The 26618-nt window shown below is 48.6% G+C and overlaps 2 protein-coding genes and 1 long non-coding RNA gene across 10 annotated transcripts in view; 1 reads left to right on the top strand and 2 right to left on the bottom strand.

Annotated features, from left to right (window-relative positions):
* The first annotated feature begins 477 nt into the window (after positions 1–477).
* Positions 478–6059, top strand: LOC108163095 (protein SMG5). 6 transcript variants are annotated; one of them, XM_033392987.1, is made up of 6 exons: positions 478–575; positions 1160–1349; positions 1412–3054; positions 3113–4525; positions 4602–4760; positions 4830–6059. In XM_033392987.1, exons 2-6 carry the CDS (start codon positions 1177–1179, stop codon positions 5069–5071), a joined length of 3630 nt encoding a protein of 1209 aa, XP_033248878.1. In that variant the 5' UTR covers positions 478–575; positions 1160–1176; the 3' UTR covers positions 5072–6059. The 6 variants fall into 6 exon arrangements, 5 of the variants coding, with proteins under 5 accessions (XP_033248878.1, XP_017153673.1, XP_017153671.1 ...); XM_017298184.2 differs by lacking the exon at positions 478–575 and adding an exon at positions 606–707; XR_004472806.1 differs by lacking the exon at positions 478–575 and having other exon boundaries at positions 726–1349; positions 4830–5811; positions 5881–6059.
* Positions 6060–6399: 340 nt separating this feature from the next.
* LOC108163096 lies at positions 6400–6815 on the bottom strand. The gene is made up of 2 exons (XR_001775628.2): positions 6645–6815; positions 6400–6589 (listed from the first exon to the last, which is right to left on the bottom strand). It is a non-coding gene; the product is annotated as an uncharacterized LOC108163096 (long non-coding RNA).
* Positions 6816–9611: 2796 nt separating this feature from the next.
* Positions 9612–26618, bottom strand: part of LOC108162626 (centaurin-gamma-1A) — a 61949-nt gene continuing 44942 nt past the window's right edge. For 2 of the 3 annotated variants that reach the window (XM_017297449.2, XM_033392542.1), the window contains exons 2-8: positions 17870–18102; positions 13160–13301; positions 12957–13091; positions 11496–12890; positions 11308–11425; positions 10870–11245; positions 9612–10806 (exon numbers count right to left, since the gene is read on the bottom strand). In XM_017297449.2, the coding sequence (XP_017152938.2) occupies positions 10483–10806; positions 10870–11245; positions 11308–11425; positions 11496–12890; positions 12957–13091; positions 13160–13301; positions 17870–18102 (2723 nt within the window). In that variant the 3' untranslated portion in view covers positions 9612–10482. Of the gene's footprint in view, positions 10807–10869; positions 11246–11307; positions 11426–11495; positions 12891–12956; positions 13092–13159; positions 13302–14062; positions 14209–17869; positions 18103–26618 lie in introns of those variants that run through there. The other variant, XM_033392543.1, reaches the window with a different exon arrangement.

Here is a 26618-nt window from a genome sequence, read left to right on the forward strand (position 1 = left end):
TCTAAACTTTAAGCGAAGAGGAATAATATATCATGTTTTAGAGCATCATGCATCATGCAACATCTGTCTGAACGTCCACTTTCTGTCATAAGAAGTATCGTTTGGCGTTTCTCTCCTTTTTGGGACTAGCTCTCTTTTCGCTAAAACCTCTTGTGGAGATAATGTTTTTTATCCCCAATCGGCCGACTAATTATTTCGAATTAAATAAAACTCGGCGCAGAAATAAAATTACGATATGTTCTTTAATGCGTGACATCCAAATTGCAAGTGTGGCTTGCCTGCCCTCTACATTGCCGCTCCGATCGCTAAGCGCAGCTTCGCTCGGCCGACGTCGGTAGGCAGACGCAAAGCGGAGATAGCGAAGAGCGAGCTGGCAGAGAGCGTTTAGCAGGGCAAGCAAGCGCAGAGCTTTAACAAACAAATGAGTGACATAGACATAAGTAACAAACAAAATAAGCGGCTGAGGGCCAAGAATTAGGTGCTATTCGGCAAGCAGCTAATCGGCTGGGTTCTGCTCCGAACACCTCTTTTAGTAATATTTGGCGGAAGATCAAAAACGAGGAATATGTAAAAAAGTCAGTATATTTACGGTATATTTTTTAAAAGAGATGGTATATTTCGGTATATTTCTGGTGCCCAAACAAAGAAACGCAAAACGTCAAATTTGCAGAAACGCGCCTCATAAAACAATCTAAAACTGATAAAAGGTAATGCATATCATGCAGGTAAACAGCTTATCGACTACCTGAGTGGATGGCAGATGGGTGGTGCATGGATTATTTCGCCACATTGAAAATACCAGTGCAGCAGCAGCTGCAGAAGCACGCGAGTGGCAGCGCAAGAAAAGTAGACAACACCGTGTTTAATTGATTATTCAATGAAACACCATCAACGAAGCTGCGCGTGTATGTGTGTGCGTCATCAGTTGAAGCTAAAAACAACAACAAAGCCGTAAAACGTAAACGTGAAAAGAAATTTCATTTGAACAACAATTTGTCAGCAAAAAAGAATACGGTGGAATTTCGAGAAACAGCTGGAAGACCATACCACACCACCTACATTTTTACGCTCATGCGAGTATAGTAGTGTTGTAGAGAAATTTTATGGTCACGTCACATGTGCGCAGAACACAAAAATTTGCATTCCTTTTCTCCCCCAGATCTTCGTTCGTCCGATATGGAGGCGACACTTAGCTCGGGCGGCTCGAATGCCTCCAGCGAGTGCGCCATGGAGGCGGGAAACACTAGAAGCCGCTGCCTGGAGCCCGCGTTCAACAGCAACGGGCACTGCGGAAACGGCAACGGCAACGGTGCTGCCCTGCTTAGCCAGGAGGTGAAGGATTTGTACAGGTAATCCAGATTTGTACGAGTGCCAGAAAATGAGCCGAAAGTAATGTGATTGCCTTGGACAGATCCCTGTACACTGCCTCGAAGCAGCTGGATGAAGACAAGAAAAATGTGCAAAGCGTGGAGCAACTGTTCCAGCACGAGATTGAAGAGAAGCGCTCACTGCTGGTGCAACTGTGCAAGCAAATCATCTTTAAGGATTATCAATCGGTGGGAAAGAAGATCCGGGAGGTGATGTGGCGACGCGGCTATTACGAATTTATAGCCTTCGTCAAGAAGAACTGGCACAAGCAAGGCGCGGACGCAGCCACCGCGCAGGAGAATATGCAGAAGCTGGAGCGCTTTCTCTGCGCGGGGATATTCAACTACAAACGACTGTCCTCCAAGATGGAGGAGATCTATGACTTGGATCTCAAGTATCTCATCGACTTCTCCATCATAAGCGATGGCTACATCAGCGACATGATAGAGGAGCCCAAGGAGCCGTCGAACTCCTGCACACAAGCCGTGGACAAGAGCCTGGAAGCCGTCTCCTTTGCCCTGGACACCATACACTCATCGCTGCTGAGCCTGGGCGACCTTCATCGCTACTTTCTTGACTTCCGCATCGACAGCAAGCTGAGCATCAGCAAGGAACAGGTGGCCAAGTACTATTTGGAGGCCTTTAAGCTCAACCCGGCCATCGGCATGGCGCAGAACCAGCTGGGCACCCTGTACTACGGCCAGAACTACGATCTGGACTCCACTTACCATTATCTGTACTCGTTGGTCTGCATCATCCCCTTCGAGCTGAGCGAGAACAATCTCAACAAGCTCTTCGCCAAGCACACCGAGTACTTGGAGCAGATGGACCCAAACAAGCTCGACTTCAACATTGAGGACTTCTTCGCCCGATTCTATCTGATCGTGGACATCTTCTTCTTCGACAAAGAGGTTCCCGACTTCAATGCCCTCTGTCACTGTGTGCTGATTGACTTGCGTAAGATTCTCTGCTCCCAGCAGCTGCGAATGCCGGAGCCGAGCATTTACAAGATCATCTCGATCTTGTTCTTCTGCCTGTCCAAGCTCAAGATGATCAACTCGCCCAAGATATACTCATTGCATGCCTTTCTGGTGGCCGCCTGCTCCGATCTGATGGACGCCTGCATTGTCAGCATTGAGCAGACGATTCTGGCCCGCTCAGCAGACAACGAGCAGTTCCAGGCGGACTACGAGCAGCGATTCGAGGAGTTCGACACTCTGATCCGCAAGTCCCGCAACGAGTACAAGAACTGGCTGACCGCCGTTGGTGAGTGCGAGCGCAAGGACAAGAAGCTGTTTCCCCGACCCCACTCCCTCAAGGATTGCAGCTCCGATTCGCGCGACAGTCAGCGCTCCGTGGACGATGTGAAGACCCAGGAGACAGGCGACGGCGAGAAGAACCCTGAGCCCATCTCCACTCGTTCCAGCGACGAGGCCAAGGAGAGCGATCTGAAGACGCCTCTCTCCTGCAAGAGCAAGCGGCGAGGCATGCGCCTGCGGCGCCGTCGTCGCAAGATCGCCCAGTCTGACGATAGCTCCTGCTATGACAGTGAGAGCGACATGGACACGGACTTCTACAGCGACGAGGAGGACTACACGGACCTCAGCTCCAACTTCGATACTGACTTCAGCGACATAGATGCTGCCGACCCGGGGGAACCGTGCGCCGAGGATCCCTATGAGACAGGTGAGTTGTGACATCTGTCCATATGTCTGGTCTAGCCCAACTAATTCTCCACTCCCAGCAGCTTCTTACAGCAAAAAAGGGCGCAGGTCAGCAGACGGAGTCTGCGGCAGCGATATCATAGCCAACGACTTGGACGACGAGGATGTGGTCATTGAGGAGGAGAAACTTGTATACCCCGAGCTAGAGCGCAGACCCAACTCCCAGGAAGCAGACTCCGAAGAGTTGTTGCACAGCTTCGAAGTGCTGCAGCTGAACTTCAAGAGCGCCGAAGAGCAGGTGAAACACGTGGAAGTGGAGTGCCCTAAGCAGAGGAGGGATGTCCCGGAGGGATGTCGGGAGCCAGAGCCAAATCCTGAACATGAGCCGCCCGTAAGTCTCTCGGAGCCACCGAAGAAGCTCATATATCGCAACAAATACACCAAGATCAATCCGAACATAATCATTGACTGTCTGCACAATGAGCCGACCATCAGAGCCCTGAAGATGCTCTTCGATTGGCTGCGCGTTAATCCCGAGATACTCATCGGCTGCTACCACTCGAATCCCGAGTTTGTCCACAAGATCATGAAGCTGCTGAATTACTGCAATATCGATGTCTTTACGAGGAAGGTTTACTTTGAGCGAGAGCTCCTCACCACCTCCAATGTGCGGGAGGCCCTTGTTGAGCTCTTCGATGTCCGGGCCAATGTTCCGCTGAGCGAGGACTTCACCTTCAAAAACTTTGACATCTTCCAGAGCACCCAGATCACCCTGGACTGGGAGACGATTATCAGGGAGCGTGTCACGCCTCAAGAGGAGTCCATTCTGCGCATCTTCAAAATGGTCGACTTCGGCTTCTTCATTTGCAAGCAGAAGAAGTTCAACTACAGATTCTGCGTGAAGACGCGGCGCTTCACCGAGAACCAGAAGAAGAAACAGCGTGAGGAGAAGAAGGGTGGCGGCAACCGGCGCCGAGAGCGTCGCACTGCTCCGAAGACCACACGGAAGCGGAACGAGGGACGGACGCGTCGCTACTCGGACCGCAAGAACGGCATTGTCCGCAAGAGCTACACGAGCAACGAGGAGAAGGACACCGTTGAGGAGTGCCGCAAGATGCCTCGCAAAGGCTACCTGCGGAATCGCAATTCCGAGAAGGCAGCGGCGGTCATCGCCAGTGCCACTGGCACATCAGTGGCCGGGGGCACCTCTGCCTCCACCACCACCAACAGTGTCATTGAGAAACTCAATGTTCAGTCCAGCTCCGGAGCGGATGAGGAGCGCTCCGAGGCGAAGTCCAAGAAGTGCGAGCTAATGGGAAAACTCTGGCTGCAAAACGAAGTGGAGACACTCGAGGAGGAGCTGCGAGACAGTCCTCCCCATGTGGTGATGTCCCCATTCGTTGTGGTCGATTCCAAGGCGTTGACCGAATACAATGGCATTGTCAAGTCGTTGGTGAGGACGAAGAAGTGCATTGTCCTGATACCCAATGCAGGTGAGTGCACTCGAGAGTGGAGTAGAGGAGAGTGGTCGAAGCCATTAACTTATCTTGTGTGTTTCCCCCCATCCAGTACTCAACGAGCTGGATGATTTGAAGAAGCGCAGCGAGAATGTGCGGCATGTCATCCGTTGGCTGGAGCAGGAATTCAAGCATGGAAACCGCCATCTGCGCGCCCAGCGCGACAACGAAAGCCAGCCGCTCTCTTTGCTGAAGATTTCGCGGAAGATGGGTGAGTGCCGTGATGGGCGAGATGTCTGAGTGGACATGGGCTTTAATTGAGTTGTAATTCTTGCCACAGATCGCGATGCTTCGGTCTTCCTGCAGATCGCTCAGTTCTGCAACCATCTGGTGGCCAACCATGCCGATCCCCATGTCAGCGAGCTGCAAAAGAACGTGGTTACTTACTTGTCGGGAGATAATCTGCATGAGAAGAATCGCCAGCAGCAGAATTTCAGCTACACCGGTATACTCGATTCCATACCGGCGCGCTATGCACAGATTCAGAGCTTCTACTCCAAATTCAAGGCCAACAAAAAATGAAGGGGCCTGTGCGCAGCGGTATCGGTAGCGGGCGCTAAGGCGGCAAAGACAAAGGCAAAGGCAACTGCAGATCAGGTGCACTGCAAGCAAAGGGTGCGAGCGTGTTCTCTCTGTACAACCACAAAATCGACATGGAGCTCCAAAGTTAACGAATCCGTGGCCAGCGGGCCGCGGCAAATCAAAATCAGCAATCGCTGCTGCAGCCTACGTTGCGGCTGTGTCCCTATTCAAAACTGAATCTGTTACCATCAGCGGGAACAGGATCCCTGCCCCAGCCCACGCAGCAGCCGCAGCAGAAGCATTGCGCGGAATTTGCTTGTTGTGTTTAGACAAAACAAAAACTTAAATACCAATCAAAAAGCGTTCACTTTCGACTCAATGGCAACAATGATGACGACGACCAGGATCTGTTAAAAGGAAAAACGGCAAACAAAACACCGGAAAACGTATACAAAATGACAAAACAAAAAATGGAAAAAAAAACAATTCAAAATTAACCATAGAGCAGGCGAGTGCCTCAGACGGTTCGCGGACAAGAAAGAGAAGATCCCGATGAGTCCAAGTGGAATGGATGAAGACGATAAGGATGACAGCGAGCAGAACTGTTTCGCCTCCGATCGGTTTGTTGCTTCTTGTACCACGCAGCGTGGTCCACCAGTATCTTCGCCTCATCAGATTCGTTTGCGACACTTGTCTCGCCCCACATGCAGTTGTGTTTCGTTTTAAATTGCACATTCAGAGTAAATTAACATTGCACGCCTAACACTTCACACAACCCGCGTGACTTACATTCATATGTTATATTACAGTTTACATTATAATGCTGCTCCATCTGAAGTTCAATTCTCGGACCGGACACTTTGTAACTTCCCATTAGCGAAGAAGCGACTCCCCTAACATGTAAACAAAATTCTTCATCACTTAAAATGTTCCCAAATTGAAGGCTTGTTAGATTTCGTTTGATTAAATAAAGCACCCAGCCCACACAGTTGTATCTTTCTTTGTTATTTTAGACCACAGATGCCAAAGTCTTTTGCTTCATTTTGGTGTTTTCTCTTTTTCCTCCACTGCCCTGAGGTCTGTCTTTCGTTTATATCTAATTACAAGCTGGATACAGTGCATTGCAAATATGCTTATGCACCATAATTGCCTATACACTGGCATAACAGTGCAGTTTCGCCAGATGTCTTAGGTACCCAAATTGATTTGTCCCAACCCTGGATAATAAACATACAGATGGAGATGTGGACCCGACTATTAACTGCTTTGGTTAATAGTTTCAGCTAACTGGCTCAATAACTTGCCAGCCCGAAATACGAATAATGAGTAAGGGTTGCGACTTTTTGACCCAAAACTAGTTTATACAATAGAGGGACACCTTTAGTCGAATTTATTGTACAAAAATACAGCACAGTTCGTTGTTCAAACAATTGGGCGACTCAAATGTTAGTTGTGGAAACTTTTCCATATCTGCACATTTTTTTTTCGGGTTACAGGATCCTCCTTTGCTCGAACAAGCTGGTAATTGAAGTGGCATTTATTTAATACTATTTTTTTTATATTATTTACTTACTCTCGGTTCCGTTTGAGAAGGGGAACAAAGTGCTCAACATCACAGATAAAAATATATATTTAGCCAGCAAAATCATATTTCCATTTTTTTTGGTGAAGTGTGGCGGTTCAAACCCTTTTTTATAGTTCTTCGAACACTTCGAATCCAATTAATTCGTTATAGTTGACATAACTTTTTGGTGTGTGACGGTCGAATTGTGTAAGATATTGGCTACCCCAACCAACCCCCGGCTCAATCGTCTACTCGCTATCCCTCTCACCGGTATCAGCAAGATATCGGACAACGACAAAAAGTCAGTCAGTCATATTTAAATCTTTGGCTAACACGATTTTATTCGTACTTACATAATTGTATTTAGTACTCTTTTAAGTACTCTTTGTTGAGCTTTAACAATTTCTTTAATATGCGGAAGATTTTAAAATGAATGTGGTTTAATTTTCAATTTATTTTGTGGGCAATTTTCTTGTCTTTTGACGAAATAAACGCAACTTTTTCCATTTATAAGCGATTGTAATTGGTTTTATTTAATCATGACAGCCATCTGTAAGAACATCGACATCCGAGAACTGCGCTCAGATTAGAGATTGATTCTATTTCATGATTATGAGATGATGGACGTTGAGCTGCCATAGGACAGCACTTAGTCCAACAAATTTTTGAGGCTTGGAGAAGAACTCTCCGTGCTCATGGGCAAAAACAGCAATGCACAGTGTGGGAGAAAGATTCACACCATTTCGGACGACATCTAGTAGAACAGCAATGATGGTCACTGAGAGGCTGAATGAGACCCACCAGATGGAGCTCCCTGTCGCGGCAATCACTTTACAAGAAATATCGGAAGACATAAAGAAACTCAAGTCCAAGAAGGCCCCTGTGGCAAAGGCGCTACCAAACAGAGCGATTCTGTGTCTGCTGCTAATCTTTAACGCATCGCTAAGATTAGCATTCTTTCCCAAAGCCTGGAGATGTGCCCACATAATCATGTTGCCAAAACCAGGAAAGCCACCGAAAGACCTCAACAAACATAGACCAATTAGTCTCTTGTCAACTTTTGGCAAAATGTTTGAGCGCTGCATCCTACGAAGGGTACTAGAGTCGCCGCTGGTTAAAACAGCCATGCCAAACTACCAATTTGGGTTCAGGCTTCAGCACGGCACACCCGAACAACTGCACAGGGTAGTGGAACATATACTAGACGGCTTCCAAAAAAAACAGTACACTGTAGCTGCATACCTGGATATTTCGCAGGCTTTCGACCGAGTGTAGCACGAGGGACTACTCGCTAAAATCAAAGTGATGCTCAACCCTCAGCTGTATGAAGTTATCAAAAGCTTTCTGACGGAGAGGACCTTCCGTGTAGTCCAGGATGGTATAGTTTCTTCGCCCAAGACCATCAAGGCAGGAGTACCGCAAGGCAGCGTGCTTGGGCCGACACTGTACTCTCAAGGTGGCAACATTTGCTGACGACACAGCAGTACTATCGGGGGCTAGCTGTGTCTATGATGCCACAGACAATCTACAGCAATACCTCAAGCTATTTGAAAACTGTGAACATTTCCATAAACCCTGATAAGTGTGCAATAGAATGGGCTCTAGCCCTGGTGTCTGCTTGCTTGGGAAACTCGTGGAGCAGCGTAGGAATCACACATACCTCGGAGTTACACTGAATGCACGTTCGACTTTCGACAGTCACATCCGTAGCGTGAGAAGCAAGTTGGTGGGTAAGGCCCAGAAAATGTTCTGGATACTTAAACAAAGCAACAAGCTCAGTTTAAAAAACAAAGTTATGATATACGAAGCCATACTAGCACCTGCCTGGAAGTACGGCATTCAGCTGTACGGGATTGCCGCCAAAACTAACCTTGCTTGGATCATGACGTTCCAGAGTAAATTTCTGCGTAGGATCTCCGGAGCTGAGTGGTATATCCGTAGCCGGGACATTGCCAAGGACCTTAACGTACCACTTTTTGGTGATGTTATCAACAATCAAGCGAAGAACCATATGTGTAAGCTCAGAAACCACCGTTATATACTGGCGAGACCTCTTGCAAGAACAAGACACCGGCGTAGGCTGGCCAGAATACACCCAGTCGACCTGCACAACAGGATGATCTAAGAGGACCTCTACTCTAGAAACCTGAACAGATATTAAACCGAATAATATCCCCCTCCAAATTCTTTGACCTTAATAACAATTTTTTTTTTTTTTAATCATCATAATTTTTACTAACTCTAACCATGTCTGATCGCCAAATAGTTTCTGCACGTAAACTCTTTATCCTCCATCGAGGGCACTTTGTTTGTTGATTGAGCTAGTGAGACGTGGGGTGGCAGGGGCCGTGCCCCCCACTAGTATCGAGGAAAAACATTAACAAAAGCTGAGAAAGGTGTAGGCCAAATCGGGTGAAAGTCGCACAGGTACAATCGACTTGCAAGGGTATTCAAATCATAGGTTCCCCAAGAAAGCCTTCGTTTCTCTTCAAAGACAATGGGAATTAATTGAACTCCATTTCGTTTAGTTTTATAGAAATAAACGAGATAAGAATAATTGATTTGTGTAAAATATTCACTTTGTTTTTGAGGCTCCAAATAGCCAAATTTTATAGATGGACTACCCTCTCATATATATCCCGGTAGCTATCTTATCAAATAAATATATGTACATATATATATGAACATAACATACTTTATTTATAGATTCTGACCAGGAGAACAAAGGAGAAAAACCTGTGTGGGTTGTTGTTGTTTAAAAAAAAAATGTTAAAATGTTTAATAGATTTTTATTTAAAGGGTTTTCTTCTTTTGTTGTTGTTCTTGTTGTGGTTTTGTGTGCTGCTTTTCCTTCCAATTAGATTGAGTTTGTCACGTTTTGTGGTTTGTAGTGCGTACAAATAGCGTACACAATATATAGAGGGTGTATACATATAGTAATATATATATTGATTGATTTATAGCTACTTTGTATAATTGGTTTCAAATACTTTCAGTTTAATGTGTTGCCCAGACGGATTTGACAGCAGCCTGATGGTCATTTCTGGTCTAGTGCAATCCGTTAAACGTGCTTTTAATAAGAAGTTTTGTTGGATTTACCATAGCAAAGAATTTGTTTGTTTGTTTGTGAGTTTGGTTCAGCGTAAGCTACATAAGTAGTACATGTTTAGGTTTAGGCGTGTTGATTTGTGGTAACCGATTATCAAGCAATTTCAACTATGAGTGTACATACACTCGTATAATATATATGTATGTGTTTGTGTATGTTGTATAGTATAAGTTTGTTTTTGGCTTTAATCTTAGATTCATTCATGTTTATACGTATGTTTTGCATCAGCATCAGCATCAGCTTCAGCTCTCCTACTGTTTCTATTGTTAGAGGCGTATGGTATATAGTGTATGGATGTTTCAGAAGTCTTTACGCAATCCGCTGATGGTAATCGAGAGTTAAAAATAATATTACTACATAATTAGTTGTTTTGCAAACGACATAAAAACCTGCACACGATAAAACAATAATAATCATAATAATAATGTGTAATAATAGCAGTACGTAATACGAAAATAATAAATTATAAACTTGAGATTACAACAAGAGGACTGTACAGGCTTTTGGGACGACCTAGGAACTAAACAAACTGAAAACATCGATAAAAGTGCTCGCCAAAATAATAATAACCATTAATCATTAATCAATTATAATAATAAAACATTTACATTTGCACAATATTCCTAAAAACCTATGCCCTAATCGCTATACAATTTTCCCTCTCGCATTTCAACTAATTCCATTACATTTTCGAACATCCTCGAACACCCGCGTCAGCTTATTGAAAATTTAACTAATTTAGATAACTCCCGACACAGACTTCTCGTACGGCGTGCCCAGGGTGTCGCGTCTCCGCGGCAGCGTTCCGCTGGCGGTCAGAGGAGCCGCCTCGGGGCAGCCCAGTCCCTCCAACAGCTCCACCAGAGCCGTCGTGTCCTCGACATTGTATTGCGGAGCCGGTATTCCGCCGTTGGCGGGGGGAGCAGGTGCGGGAACGGTTGTGCCCGCCTGCGCCGCCGCTGCGGCCTTCATCGACTTGGCCGTGGCCAGTGATTGGGCAGCCCGGGCATAGGCCAGGCACGTGCGACCCTCGTGATCCGTGTGCTTAATGTTGGCCCCGTACTGGGAAAAAGACAATAAAAAGACAGTCAGTAAATGCATTTTTATTCTCTTTAGGTAACTTACCCATATCAGGAGCTGTGCAATGGCCAGGTTGCCTATGGCACAGGCCAGGAGCAGCGGAGTGCGCACATCCCGGGCGCTCACATTGGCGTTGGTCACCTCTGCTGGGCAATTGGCCAGAATGGAGACAATCGACTTGATGTCGGCCCGTATCACAGCCTCAATCAGCTGCTGTCCCGGACTGGGGCTGGCGTGCGTCGATGAGCCGCCGCCGAGGGAAGTGAGGAATTCCTTGGCCTCGTACTTGCTGCGTATCCATCGCTCCTTCTCTTCGCGACTGGCCTGCACCGTCGGCTTGGCCCGTTGTCTGGTGTTCGACTCCCAGACGGAGTTTGCCAGACTGTTGCCGATGGCCAGCATCACACTGAGATGGGGCGATCTGATGGCGGAAAAATATAGTGTTAGGCCACAAAGTAGGCAGAGAGTTTCTCAATAACTTACGGCCAGTCGTCCAAGCCCAGGGAGCGAACCTTGGATATGTGCGAGCCAAGGTTGCGGTGAATGCCCGAGCACTCGATGCACATGAGCACGCCCAGATTGAGGCTGGCCCATTCGGGATCTGCAATGACAAAGAGGAGGAGCAGAAGGTGAGTGCTGGCACAAATGATAGCAGCTGTAGCTGCACTTACTTGGTGCTCCACAGTCCACACAGTGGCCGTTGCCCGGCACCCGCTGACGGATGGCCAGCATGGCAGCCAGATCTGTGCTGGTCGCCTGCTTGGTCTTGCTGCTCTCGATGCTCTGCAGGCTCTTGAAGATCTCCTGCTCGACGGCGGCCACCCACTCGTCGCGCTCCTCCGAGTTGGCTGCCTCGAAGTGCCACTGCTTGGAGTCCAGCGAGACGATGTAGAACTCGTAGCCGTCGTTGTCGTCGGCCTCGCTCGCCTTCACGCTGCTGCTCTTCATGCGGCGGTGCCGCTTCTTCACGTTCGGCGTCTGGGCCTCCAGCTTGCTGGCCGTGGCCGTTGCCGTTGCCGCAGCCTCCCCCCCAGCTATGAACGTCTGCGAATTCGAGTTGGACATGGCTATGCCCTCGTCCCCGCTCGTCTGCTGCGAGCTGTTCGACTTGAGGGGCTCTGTTCCGCCGGCAGCAGCCCCCGATCCGGCCCCCAGCAGGGAGAGCTTCTCGCTCAGCTTGCGCTGATTGTCCTTGGCCAGGGTGAGGCAGCCAATGCCGTCGCTGAGCGTGTTCTGGGCCCTGTGGCCGTTGGCCAGCAGCGAGCTGGTCAGAGCACTGTTTGTGATGATGGACTTGGAGCCGCGCGGCTTCTGGCCCGGGACCTTCACCGTCACGTACTGCAGCGGAATCTCCTTGCCGTGCACGTCGTCCATGTAGTCGTGCAGCGACGGGTGGTACGTGAGCCGGCCGTCGTCGCACAGCGTCACGTACTTCTTCTTCCACTCCTTGTTGAGGGACTTGCTGGAGCGCTTGTAGAGATAGCCCTGCTTGATGGGAATGGATCGGCCGCTGCCCAGCTCGCTGCCCTTCGGCTCCTTGTCCTTGTCGGCCTTCTTTGAGGAGGAGGGGATGAACAGGTTCGAGCGTCGCCGGCTCTTCCGACTCGTCGTGGGCGTCGAGGTGGGCGTGGGCAGCTCCTTGCCGGGTGGCGGTGCCAGATCCCGTGGATCTCGCAGCTGCACTTGCGAGCAGTCGCCTTGCAGGGAGTTGGCCGCCGTTCCGGGGTTGTATTTGGTTATGTTGTTGTTCTCGTTGGTGGCCACCGTCGTGCAGGAGGCCAAGGAGGAGCTGCTCGCCTGCAGAGACCAGAGCTTCTGCTCCCCCTGCGCAAAGTCCGCGCTCATCCGCAGCGGCAGTTGCTGCTGTCCCCGCTGTCCGTGCATTCCATGGTGTCCGTGTTGTCCATGTTGTCCAGGTTGCGCGTGTTGCGCGTGCTGGCCGTGCTGTCCGTTGGTGGGTGCCTGGTAGGGGGCCAGTCCGAGGCGACTTCCTTGCGGGGTTGTGGGCCTGGGCGGCTGCACTGACGCCGGCAGCGGCAGGCGCTGCGACAGGATCTTCTGGCAAGCTGTGTGGGGCAATGAGGGGGCGCTGGTTAGTTCTGGAAGGGACTAGTGTGGTTTGAAGGACTCACCGTCCTGGAAGACGCGCTCCACGTTCAGGCCGTATGTAGCGCAGGTCTCGTAGTAGGAGCAGCGCTTCAGATCGCTGGCCAACTTTCTGGCGCGGGTGTCGTCAATCACACGCGGACTGCGCTCACTGATCGAATCTGGAAGAGGGGCACCGGGGAGGCCGGGAATAAGTAGGGAAGCGTGGAATGGGAGGGATTCGACTCACCTTGCGTCCCCACCAGTATCATGGGTATGTCCTGTCCGTTCCGAAAATGCGCCATTTTCGTGTAGTAATTGTAGACGGTATTGAAGCTGCCCTCGTTCTCCAGGCTGAACACAAAGATTACCGCGTCCACCCAGCCAGCGAACTGTAAGGAGAATGTGTGCAAGGGAAAGGTATGCATGAGAAGGGGCACACGGGATCAGGGATCTGGAATCTGGAAACAAAGCGCGAGAGCGAGAGAGCGAGGCCGCTGCGAGTCCTTGACTTTGTGGGCTTTTGTGGGCTTCTGGGGGAGCCGGAGCGAGGAGTAAACAAAGTGCGACGTCTGGCGGAAGCGCGCAAAACAATGGACCCATAACCATAACCATAGCCATAGCCATATCCAGGCGGTCTGCTCTCGTCTCGGCGGGTCTCCTTTCCTCGTAGCCCTGAGATTCAGTCTGTGAGGAGTCTCTGACTCTGCTTCTGACTGTGCAGGACTCAACACACACACTTGAGAAAGTCGCTAATGAAGCACTTGAATGCCCTGCCCCTGCCCTGGCCCTGCCCCTGGCCCTGCCCCTGCCTCTGCTCCTCTCGCCAGACGTGTGTTAAACTTTTTAATGATTTTCGTATGCCTCTCCACCACAAAACACTCACACACACAGACACTCGAGCTCTCGCACACAATGGTACTGTCGGAGTTTCGAAGGATAATGAACTTTTATGCGGCATGTAAACAGCTCTGCATCTGTTTTTGCCTCTGCTTCTGCCTCTGTTTCTGCGCAGGATTCCCCGCTTCCGTCAAACGGAGTTCGTCCTCTCTATTGATTGACTGGACTCCGCTTCGATTCGACTAGATTCAATTCGATTCGATTCGACTCGACTCGAATCGGATCAATTAATTATGCATTAAAAGCTTTTTACCTTCGCCCCGGAGCCGGAGCCGGACCCGACCGATGAATAATTTATGTAACTCTGTTCAACTCCATTCGGGGCCTGTCCTTTGCTGGTCCTATTTCAGGTCGATGTCGCAGGAGGAGCAATCGGAAAAAAGCCGCCCGCACGCGACGCCAGTCGACAAACAACTGGCTTCGAGAATGTCCTGGCAACGACGAGGACAACGGCGTCCTCGTTGCTGTGTGCATTGTGTGGTGGGTGGTTGGGCTGGTTCGATGCTTGCTACAATGGTTGTATGGCTGGTGGGAGGTTGTCTGCCGCCTGCCGCCAGTCCCTGCCCCTGCCTCGCCGCTGGCGTCGCGCCATCATGGCCACTTTTTATGATTTGTTGTGAAAATGTATGCAGAGGAAACAGGAAAGCAAAGAGAAAAAAACGAGGAAGAAGCAAAAGCAAAAGCACAAGATGAAGATGGGGGAGGAAGAGGAAGAAGAGCAACACAACAGCAAACGGAAAAGGGAGGAGGAGAGGAGGATGCAAAAAATCTGCACCAAATGGCGACGAAATGCTGAATCTCACACAGATACTCGATACATGGCTGTACGGCCGTACCTCCGTCTGTGTGCGAGAGTGCTCACTCCACATATGGATGTGTGTGTATGTCCGGAGCCCGGACTCCGGATGTATGCTGACGAAGGAGAACAAAATAAAAACAAAACCGGAGGAAGCCACACGGTGCGGGTCACAAAAACAGCACCATTTCGATTCCCTGAACTTTCTACCGGCAATCGAACCTAATTGAATTCCCTCGATAGTCTATGATTTGCATGTTTAAAATACCATTTTCAATGGTATTTATATAGAATAATCTATTCCATCCTCACTCGTACGGTGTGTTCCTTCTGTTCCGGCATCTAAGGTCTCTGAACATCCATAGTTTCCAGCTACAGTAATATCCGATTCAATGAAGTGCAGGCCATATCGATTTTGCTACTCACTATAATCTATCCTCATTTTTCCTTCACGAATTTCCCTCCCTTCGATGCTACAAACACCACCTCGAGTGTACACCCCCTCCAGCATCCCCCCACCCACCGGCAATAAGGAATCGACAACTGCTAGTCGCGTGCAATATTGTTGACGCTGTGTCGCCGCGACACACGAGACGATGTCGTGTCTGGTAGTGGTGGGAGTACGGTGTATGGTAATGACATCCTCTATGCGCTGGAGAGCACAGAGAAACAGAAAAACAACTACAAAGGCGACCGAGTGGCGACGCGTCGCTCGTGGAATGAATGATTTCATCCAAAGTTCTGCGACTGTTACTGCGCGAGGGTGGGCTTTCGGCGGGCTGTGGGCTGTGGGCTGTGGGCTGTTGGTGTAACTTTTGCCAACTCTCTCTCTCAAAAATGAGGGTTATTTGCTCGATGTAATATGAAATATGAAATATGGGCCTATTATGTTCCATAAAGATGTGAATGACACGGGTTAGTCAAAGAAAGTGAAATAATATCGGGGAGGGGAGGGGGCCAGCGCTGGCGGAGTGAGGGAATGGCGAAAAGTGGACGAATTTGTGAATTGGAAGAAATTACAAATGTAGCGAAGGTTTGGGTAGGAGGTTGGGGGTGGGGCGGAGTGTGTGCGCTCAAGTGAGAGGGTTGATTGACAGTTTGGCATCCAGCGAGCGGTAACGATTATGCAATATGCAATCTGCAGGCGGAGAAAGTTGCAGCCGTGTGCAATGAGGCGCGAAAAATGGCTTACAAAAAATATCATACCCCCATATACAGTGCATCTCAAGCTGTAGTTTGATTCGACTCGAAGCCATGTCTCAAACTGTAGCTAAACTCGTGTCAATCTGTTAGCACCCTCAAACTGTAGCTGTTCTCAAACTGTAGCCATGTGTTGAATGATAATGACTCATAGACTTTAGCTACCGTTGCTCGAAATACGAGTACTCTTAACGATCAGCGGCTACTTTGAAAGCTTAGAGCTTAAACAAAGCTTTAGCTCTCAAACCGTTCCCTATACGTCTGAAACTGTTATGAGGCGGTGGCTCTTAAACTGTTATTCTGTTATTCATTTCTTCCGGAGCTTCGAGTTGAGCTCCTGGCACCGCAACTCTCAAACTGTATCGAAGTATCAGACTGTATCAGACCGTCTAGCATCGATGACTCTGAAACCCTTCCCCCCGAAACGGTTCGGCTCCCCTCCGATCCGTAAAGCCCAAATCCTTTGTTGTCCAAATCCATCAACGATAATTTAGGTCAATCATCTGCTTGACTTGCAAAAACTTCTAATTAAACAGAATAAAAAAGGAAATGCCAAATTCGCAATTTGAATAAAAATCTCTAACAACGGGAGATAGCAGACAGTAAAATAGAGGCAGAGAGAGGGAGAGGCACGGCAGGGATAGAGCAAGGATTATAGGGATATTATTGGGATTTCATGGGTCGCGTGTCTGGCACATTTTTTATAAGCAACCCCCTATCCCCACCCCCTGGGTGTAAATAGAACCGCAAATAAAATATAAAAAGAGAAACAGACTGGCAGAAAAGCGAAAGCAGCTTAAAATTTATAATCCTCACTTTCACCCTTTAAGCCGCAGGCGCAGGATGTCGCCCAGGGGGTAGGGAGAGCACCAGAGGCGGGGATCAGAAATTGCAATTGCAAAAATGTAAATTTGCGAATGGAGAATCGAGAGTCGCGAATCGCGAATCGCGAATCCTTGCACACAATATGCGCACTCTCGGAGAGCAGAGCATATCAAAGCCGAGTGCCGCACGACAAAAGCTCCTTGAGGCCCGGCCCCGAGGGAATCAATGAGTCAAGGCCCCCGTCGAAGTGTACATAACCGTAAATAGCCCGTGGTTAAGTTGCCTTTAATTATGCCAGCTTCCCAGCCTCCAGCCTCCAACCTCGTCGACGATCCCTCCACCGTGCGAGTATTGACAAAAGACCGATTCAATTGCATCGGGTTCGAGGCAACAGAAACTTTGATTGTCGAATGCAACGGAGGGGTTGGCTGGTTCCAAGGTAAGCCCGGGGGTTGGCAATCAGCCGAGTGCTCGGCATTGTGTGCCACACACTGCGCAACCTTTAACCTTTGTCCAGGCCATGGCAAGCAGAGGCATCTTTCGGGCGGCTATTGGCGCTCTGCCAACCGATGATGAAGTTGCACATCACGTTCCGACCTGTCATAATGGTCAGCATCAACAGCAGCAGCAGCAGCAGCAGCTCTGGGAGGAAATGGTGTCAGGACAAAAAACGCTTATCAACGTTGCGACAAAGTTTTGGCTCCCACTGTGGCCTGACTGCTGCCAAAGGTCGAAGTTCGCTTGAGAGAGTGACTCATAGCCCACATTCTGTAAAGGCAAACTTTGTAGCCAGCGAATGAAGTGAACTGCAGAAAAGTACTCTGCGAGTGGAGTGGAGGGGCGGAGAAAACTTGGATAATTGCCAGAGAAAACTGTGGAATTGAAACAAAAAGTTCAAGAAAGGAACGCAATTCAATCAAATTATATTTATAAATAAGAACCTTGCTCCATCCCAGTCCCACGCAAACTGCCACCAATCGAATAACAACCCCAGACAGGCCCCAGAAGGTTCCCCCGTTGGTCCCACGCTGACCTCAATTCAAATATTTACAAGATGATAAGGGAAAATGTATTTGTCTGCAGCCGGAAAAACTTTCTTGCCAGCAAAGTGCTACCCCCGGGAACCGCTTCCCCCTTGGCGCGCAGGCAATACATCATGTCCCCTGAATATTTGATGGAAAAACAGTGAGAGCCCCCCTCCAGAGAGAACACAACCCCGAATACGCGTGCGAGACTCACCTGCATTTCTGGAGCTCCACCCTCGTCGCGTATGAGCAGCAAGTAGCTCTGGCCGTCGATGAAGACCTCCTTCTTGAAGCGACCGCCCTCGGGCGATTCCTCCTGCATGTAGGAGCCGGTGAGGTAGCGATGGACCAGCGCCGACTTCCCAGAGTTCAGGGAGCCGACGATTCCCAGCCTCAGATCGGGCACCGACCTGGAGATCGTCCATTCCTGGCTGTTCACAAACGAATCTGCAACGGGAAGAACAATCAAATCATCATTAGTTTGAGTTTCAGAAAAACAAGTTAGCGGCGCGTAATTAGCGCTCTCAGGGAACAGCAGATCCCGGGGAACCCGTTTACTCAGCTCTCCCGAAAACATCCTTTTGACCTACATGTCGCCTGGCCCAAAGTTCCCTGCTCTCTCAGGCAATCGATGCCCATCCCATCCTCCCATCATTAGCCCTTCCTCCGTATGCAAATGCCGAGTCCCTCCCAGAGCACTGGTACCTACTCGTACATCATCCTTCGGTTCCATTCCAGTGCCGCTTGATTGACAACATAAATGCGGAATAAATGGGTGCTGTGCTGTGCTATGCTGAGCCACGGAGCTTCCTTTCAATTTTCGGCAATTGTCTGTCTGGCGGTCCCTCGACGTGTGCAAACTTTTAAATTGTCAGTTTGCTCGAACACTTTTCTGATTTAAATTAGCTCATTGTCAAGTCCCAGCCCGAACCCGAGCCAGGGCCCGAGCCCCAGCCCCAGTCAGTCACTCAATCAGACTTAAGATCTTTCAGGCCACAGTCAACAGTCACTGTGTCAGCTGTGTGCTCGCTGGGTTTCAAGGTTAGAGCTGTTGCTGGCACCTTAAGAGAAGAACTCGATGTCCATGTGATCAGAGCAAGGGAAACAGCTGCTTTGCAGGCCAGTCCAGCAGTGCTTGTGCACTAGTATTTGTGAGCTTTGAAAGCTCTCCGCCCTAGCCCGGGCACAAGGAAAAGCTGCCGTTTGTGTGTGCCGTGTCCGTGTGGAAAGCCCCTACAATTTGCGCTGCACTTCACGCCCGAGTGCAACTATCTGTTAAGCCCCGAAATGAAAACACCATCAAGTGCCAAAATAAATCTTCCCAAGCCACCAAGAACCACCCAGCCCGAGCCATTAGATTTCCAAGTGCCTGCGATCAATTTCAAAAGGGGCAGGATCCTTTCAAGGGTAGAAGGAGTGACAATGTCTCTGACCAGTTGACCATTTGAGTAGTTGTTGCCTTGCCGGCGATGATTTACTGCAGGCACTACTCTGGCAGGGAGGCAGGGAGGCAGGCAGGCAGGCATATGTGAAAATTGCTCTATTATGAGTTGTTAAGAGTTGCTTAAGTAAACACTGAGCTGAGAAGATGGACATCGACAGCGACATGGCCATAGACATGGACATGGATACGTGTCTTGTCAGCGTGTCTCAAGGGGTTGTCACGGCCGGAACTTGTTTCCAGGCCGCTTGTTAATCGACTAAGGCGATGGGAGGACAGGACGACAGACAGTCACTGAAAATACAAGTTCAACTGGTTTGCACTCTTACCTCTGGACCTCACTGACCAGAGCGCAAAATTACAAATTAAAACGAAATAAATATGCCTTTGTTATATGTATTTATATAATACTGGAAATACCGAAACACCGAAATAAATCCGAGAAAAAGAGCACAATTCAATTGTTGAATGAGATTGAAAATGATATGCAGGGAGGCGCAAGGACACAGGGACGCAGGGATACAGGGACACAGGGACACAGGGACACAGGGAAAAAATTAGCGCGGTTTTGCAATTTGCATGCCCCCTGAGAAGAGGCGGCAGAAGGGGGGTAAGTGGGAATGGATTTCAGATTTCAGATTTCAGATCAGAAAATGGCTGAATGGCTGAATGGCTGGCTAACTGGTTCCTCGTTCTGGCTGCTCGATGCTCGAATTGTGTAACAAATTGTGTGGATCGGTGCCCGGAGCAATCGGAGCAATATCCGGGCTAATTAATGGCTCGCCATTAGCCTAAAGCGCTTAAAGTTACAAGACACAAGATACAAATGCATCTTTAAGTTTGACTAATGATGTCAAACGTCTGATGGGATCGGGATAGCGATCGGCTTATGCGTGAAGTTCAAACCGCCAGTCCAGTCGCAGCCCCGGGACGCGTCACACACGCAGCACAACCCCTTTCAGTCCCGCTGTAACCGGGAGGGGGGAGGGGGCATCTCTGTCTTTATCTCTCCGGGATCGTAACTCAAACACATGTCAAATGTCGCCTCCGTTGTCAAAATTCCCAACATAATTACGTATGCAAACTAGCTGGGACCGGCCCGAGAGCCATTTTCCATTCGATTTCCGAATATTCCATTTCTTGAGCACATCTTGGTCCTGGCTCTGGATCTCCCATCTCCCGATGCACCTAGGGAGAAAGTGTCCGTGTTTGTTGTTGTTCGAGGAAGGGGTTTGTGTTCGGATTGTTTTTTGCTGATTGTTTGTATTTATACTCCTTTAACCATTGAGGGGCGATAAGAAGGGCAGCCCATCCCATTCCATGCCATGCCGTCCCGTGTCCTGGATTTACAGCTCTTGATGTGGGTTAAGCATTTTAATTAGCGAACAATATGAATATTTCACTTCCCATTCCCTCCCCCTTGCCATTACCTTCTTTGGAAACACGTTTCCTTAGCAACCAGCTGACCCTGCGACCCCCCGAACTTCGAGATATAGATAGCTTAGTTTTATGACGACTGACAGCAGCTGTAACCGGAGCAAACCGAAGCAGAGCCAGAGCCATAGCCAGAACCAGCCTGAGTTTTATCACCTTGAAGCGTGCCATCCATCTACCATCTACCATCTATTATCTACCATATACACATGCACTTCGTACGTCCTATTTGAGAAGGACCAGGCGCCAAGGATTGCCATAAAATGTTGATGGCCGTTTAGTTACTACGGAAGCCACAACAAGAAGCGTTTATAACTGTCATCGCTTCAACCTTTACGACTCCTCCACCCGAAAAGCAACGAAATGTTTTCGAATAAAAAGAAAGAGAGACAGATATTTGGAAAGGTAGGCCCCTGGATAGTCTCTGGTTCTACAATGAACAGGCTGCAAAAGAGACTAACCCTGAGTTCAGATTACGGAAGACCCCGAGCCGCAATTTACGCTAATTAGATCCCACAAATGATCCATTCTCTGATGGTACGGCCATCCGTGTGGCATCCACGTATGTTTTGATACTTTCGGTATCCCTGAAAATGGTCAAATAATGTGATTTTAATAAGCCATAACCAAAATAATGGAATATTATTCCATTTGCCTCGCCTTTCATGGGATTATGAATAGCCCGAAATCGAATTCATTCCTTCTTGGAGAAAGAAAGATCTGCGGCATAAATCATCGCATGAGTGGCATAATATTTGCATTGGCCCACGGAAACCCACGAAAATATTTAGGTAGGAAGAGGCTGGCTGTGTCGACAGGGTGTCCGAGAGTCCGAGAGTTCAGGCGAACGAGAGAGGCAAGGATCTGGCCATAAATCAGGCCCGTCTTCAACCATGAGCCACGTTGTGTTGGCGTTCTATTCCCTCCACGTACCTTTCTTCTTCCTCCATTCCTCCTTTCGTTCCTATGCTCGTGTCCTATGTAGGACGACGGCACAGCTGCTCCAAAATCTGATTTACTTTCTCTTTGTTTCGCCTGCCATGTGTGTTTGTCCAGAGATCGGTGAAAGAAGATCACAGAGACTGGTGGCAAAGTTGCAAGCAAAAACGACAGACAGACAGTGAGAGAGGGAGAGAGAGAAGGCCTTTTCCTCCTCCTCCTCCCCGTCTTCTTCTTCATCGTCGCAACAAAGGCAAAGAAAATTAGCAAAGCCCACAAATAATACGAAGCGAAAAAGGGCGATCGCACAAACAAGATTACACGAGGAGTAGGCGAAAGAGAGGATGCGGATGGGAATGGGAATGGGAAGAGGAGTAAGAATGAGAATCAGGAGGATTTGCGCAGACAGGAAAAGGTGCCTAAAATAGAAAATAAATAAGGTGAAAGATTTTCGAGAGGCCAAACGCTGCTGCTAGACGACTTGCAGAGTTGTAAAGATACTTCGGAGGTACGAAGTGTATCTGTTAAAGCTCATCTCAAACCTCTTCCTATACAGTTCCGTTTAGCCATTAATTACAACGCAAAACAATAAGCTGTACGTCGCAGCACCGAGGGGCCCGCTCCTCCAACTGCTGTCCCGTCCACCGATGCCCCGAAAGAGAGCCCCGGATACATGCTCGTAGATAGAAAAGTTCTGCACGAATGATTGCGACACTTCAAGGTCCCGAGCTGGCGCTGGGGCTGGGGCTGGGGCATCATCAGCGTCACGCAACGCGAGAGAGATGGAGGGAGGGATGGGTGTGTCTCGGTTACGTACGAGTGTGCTCCTACCTAACGGAATACCTGCTTCTGACAGATAGATCCGACTCGTGTGTCACGTGCAGGCGGTGCTTCGGATGAAGATTCCATTCCTGAGGAATCCACATGACTTCATCGGCCAAAAATCCAACAGAACAGTAGGAATTGACACAGAAATTCACGCATCATTAGCAAGCGAGCAAACAAACAAATAGCCAGATGGGAACGACCAATCATACATGGGGAATGGGCAGTAGGAGGGAAGATCTCTTCAGATGCGGACCCGGACTCGGACTCGGGGCGATCAAGAAGATCATCTACAGAAGAAGACACATGTTGTGTTGGAATTTGATAAATTGGATCCAGAGGCGGTCGGATGATGGCAAAATTGAATCAATTTGCTGTCCGTCCAAACAACACACAGTTGAAGGTCAATCCACACGAAGAGGATGGAGGTTGGAGGATGGAGAGCACGCAGGCACTCGAGAGGCCACGCCCCGAGCAATTCAAGGGGTTAAAACCCGACCCTTAAGGATGCTCTGTCATTGGCTCGAAGATTCTTGTCCTCAGGTAATAAAGCATCTTCGCACGACAGATCTTCAATGTCGTCTCCATTTTTTGTTCAGCCACAAACTTGTTCTGAAATCCACTCCAAATACGAGTATCTGCATAGACAATTTCTTTGTTCGCTTTATTTTGTGTGTCTTTTATCAGTTTTGGAGCCAAATTGAGTTTGTGTGAGTTGTGTGTCGAAACCCATTTATCATGCGCCAGGGCACCCAGAGGGCGGCGCACAGGAAAACGTAACGTTGCAAAACACGCGGCAGTAAAAGCCACAAAAGTAAATAGAGAAACAAATCGGTCTGCTTTCAGCTATAATTCCTTATCTTTCTCCAGGTGAAACCCCACATCCATACCCCATCTAGGGTGGAGGCCCTTATCGCCCCGAGAGTCAAGAGTAAAGTCAATTTCCATTCCACGGCATGGGTTTAGGTATTCGAGCAATTAGCAAAGTGCATTCAGAAGTCATTCAAGTAAATGGATTTTCCAAATGGACGGGTGGATGGAGTGGTGGGTGCTCGGTGGGTGGAAGATCCCAAGAACACAATCTAATCGAACGAAATCTAATCAAAATCGTCGCCTATTCATTTGAATTGTGTGAGTCTTTCTTTAACCTCACTCAATAACTCTATATCCGAGCAAAATGAATTATCCATCCATCCATCCCTGGGGATCTTCCGTTCAGTTCAGAATTCAGATTTCTGACTTGGGCGATTAAATGTCAAATTTATGACATGACTCTGCGCAAAGATCATCTTACAATTACACACAAAAAATGCAATAGTTTTTCCATTTTTCCCTCAAAATTTCCTGCATCCCAATGAAGGTTTTTTTTTTTTCATTAAAAAAAAGCGCAAAAAAAGACACCCGGCTGGAAGGATCCTTTCGAGTCAATCAAAAGTCGACAATGGAGAAGGCAAGTGAGAGCCGAGGAGATGCAGGCGCAGGAGCAGGAGCAGGAGCAGGACATCCCCCGGTGGTTGGTTGGTCGCTTGCTCCTTCCATCCTTCGGGAGCGCAATCGCACTCGTACTCTATTAAATATGACATATTTATGAAGTGTCAGTCGCGAGACAATGGAAGACCAAAATCCGGGGAAGAAAGCCGCCACGAGAGAAAGAAAGTGCATTGGGAAATGGCCTTTTTCCTGGGATTCCTACTCTTTTTTGTCAGCTGCTGCTCCTGGCTGCTGGCTGCTGGCTGCTGGCTGCTGTTGGGTCGATGGCTGGTCATAAAATCAAATAGACACAAATTCAATTCGTATTTGTGTTTAATATTTATGCGGTGAGATTGTCGGTGACGAGCATTTGATTGTTCGCATTCCGGGGTATGTCCTGTCTGCTCCTGAGGTTTCCTTTCTCCCTTTTCTTTCCTATCTGCGGTTAGGGCGGGGGGACTTGCAAAAACATTACAATTTGGGAAAAACTTCCATAAATTGTCCGAAGATTTCCGTTGGCTCATTTGTGCCTCATAAATTTAGCTTCAATTAAATCGATTTCGAACGGTCCGGCGCCTCATTAGAGACCTCACCGAAGGAGACGACGACGACGAAGAAGCGCAGATGGTTCTTCCACAGTGTTACACGTTCCATGATCCATGATCCATGATCCACGATCCAAACTGACCAGCTGACTTTTTCCTTTCTTTTCCGCTTTCCCAGTCGGATCGGTCAAGCGCAACAAATTATTAAATTGCTTACTTTTACTTTCGCTCATTCTGCCACTCTCACGTTCCGTGCATCCTGGTGTCTCTGGTGTGGCAGTGGCAGCCTCCTTAGCAGTAGTTGCACTGCCGGTCAGTACCTAGAAATCTCATCTCATCTGCCTTTGTCCGGCGACGGGGACGGGGACGGGAACGGGGACCAGCTCCTCGTTTACATCTTTTCTTTTTTTTCCAGAGCAAAAATGATTATGATGCCCATTGTTCTCGGAGGCCTCATCCATTACAATCTTATTTATGGGCAAACGTACATACATACGTACAATACTAGCACCCGGGTGTATGGGTGTATGGGTGTATGGGTGCGACGAGTGTCACAGAAACAGGCGTCGGTCGTCGGTCGTCGTGTGCGTTCGCACGAGTGCGAAATGGCATTTGTTGCATTCTTTTCCAGAGCATTTGCTAGCAATCAAAGTTTTCGTCTCGTCCGTAGGTGTTGGCCTCCCAGTAGCCCATTCGCCCAGTCGCCCGTCGCCCAGTCAGTCTCCGAGTCTCCTTGCCCCACTGTCTGTGGGTCTGTGTCTGCGGTTCAATGACTCCTTCGGCCATTAGCTCCGTGTGCTGCTGTTGGCACACACGGAACGGATTACAGAGCCGCTAACTGGCAAGTAAGTCATACTGCTGCTATCAGTCATCCGCCAATGCACGGCTCCCCAGAAGGGGCTATTGAATTACACCCCACAGCAGGGTTTGGGCCGAGGAAGCTCTTCGGATCTTTGCTCGGATTATAAGCATAATGTTACAGGTATTGCTTCACCGCAGGGATACAGTAAACACGGAATGTGTCTCCACAGAATAATAGCTTCCACTCCTTTATCTCTGGCATCAAACGGATATCTTGTTGTTCAGTTACTCTAATGATTATTTATCCCTTCGTACCACAGACTCTGCTTTATGGCTCTTGTGATGGTAATCTTGAGACAAGAGGCCCGCAGCATCCTGTAGGACAGTGTAGATATCAGACACACACACACACACACACACAGCAGATCATAACAGCCCACAAAGAAACCGAAATGCGAATGAGATGAGAGAAATACACAAAAAACAACAACACAGCCGTGAACCGGTTATGTTGTAAGACTCATTCGATGTTCGATGTTCGATGCTCGATGTAAAGTCCTCCCCCTCCCCTCGAGAGGAGAACCACTTGAGTGTGATTGAACTTTTGGCAGAAGGAGGAAAGCAAATCAGCGGACACTCGAAGGGAATACGGATTGGAAGCTCCCCCAAAGGGGGGATGGGGCGCAAACCTTGGAATTGCCATTGTAAAAATTATGTTGGAATTTCATTATTATTTTCGTATTTTGATTACTATTACTGCTGTGTCGTAGAAGGGAGAGCCGAGCCCCATGCCCCATGCTCCATCAACAATTTGGCGGTGTCAACGGTGTCCGCATTTGAATTTCAATGGGCATTAAAGCATAGATTGGAAGCGGTGGGCACAGAAGGGGCAGGGCAGTGAAAACCTAAATAAGAACTTCCGCTTTTGTGTGTGTGTGTGTGTGTGTGTGCGTTGCCATATACGGTAAAAACTATGAAAAATAATGGGACGGAGCTGCGCTTTTGGGATATTACTAGACAAAGGGCCCTGGGCCCTCCAGCGGGAACCCAACCGAACCGAACGGATGCGATCGGAACCCAAAACAAAGCCACAGTCCAATCGGTATCCCACCTATGTGTATGGTCAACGGATGGCTACTCGAAATTCATTTAGATACACTTTGCATTCTGAACGGAGTTTGACCAATAAACCTTTGCCTCTCTCTCTCTCTCTCTCTTTGTCTCCCTCTCTTCCCCGCTGGCACTTATTTGGGGAGAAAACTCCACCACTCGATGGAGGGAAGACGCGCCCGCGCTTCGGTGGTGGATATGTTTTTCGGTTTATAGACAACGGATGGATATATTTCTGCTTTCTGCCTTCTGTTTTCCCAACAAGTGTCCAACCACTGCGTGAGTCCAAAGGGGCGGAAGCGGCGCTCGAGACGTGTCGTTTGTCATCTAATTTGCATATTTTCCAAGCTATTTTCTCATTACACTTAAAATGCATTTACATATTTCCCATTTTCCCT

Source organism: Drosophila miranda, chromosome 4 (genome assembly GCF_003369915.1).
Source record: "Drosophila miranda strain MSH22 chromosome 4, D.miranda_PacBio2.1, whole genome shotgun sequence".
Lineage (NCBI taxonomy): Eukaryota > Metazoa > Arthropoda > Insecta > Diptera > Drosophilidae > Drosophila > Drosophila miranda.

Coding starts and splice junctions, on each gene's coding strand:
- LOC108163095 (XM_017298180.2), top strand. CDS start 1,117: ATGTGCGCAGAACACAAAAATTTGCATTCCTTTTCTCCCCCAGATCTT. Junction 4,526..4,601: donor TGTCCTGATACCCAATGCAG/GTGAGTGCACTC, acceptor CCCCCCATCCAG/TACTCAACGAGCTGGATGAT. Junction 4,761..4,829: donor GAAGATTTCGCGGAAGATGG/GTGAGTGCCGTG, acceptor TTCTTGCCACAG/ATCGCGATGCTTCGGTCTTC.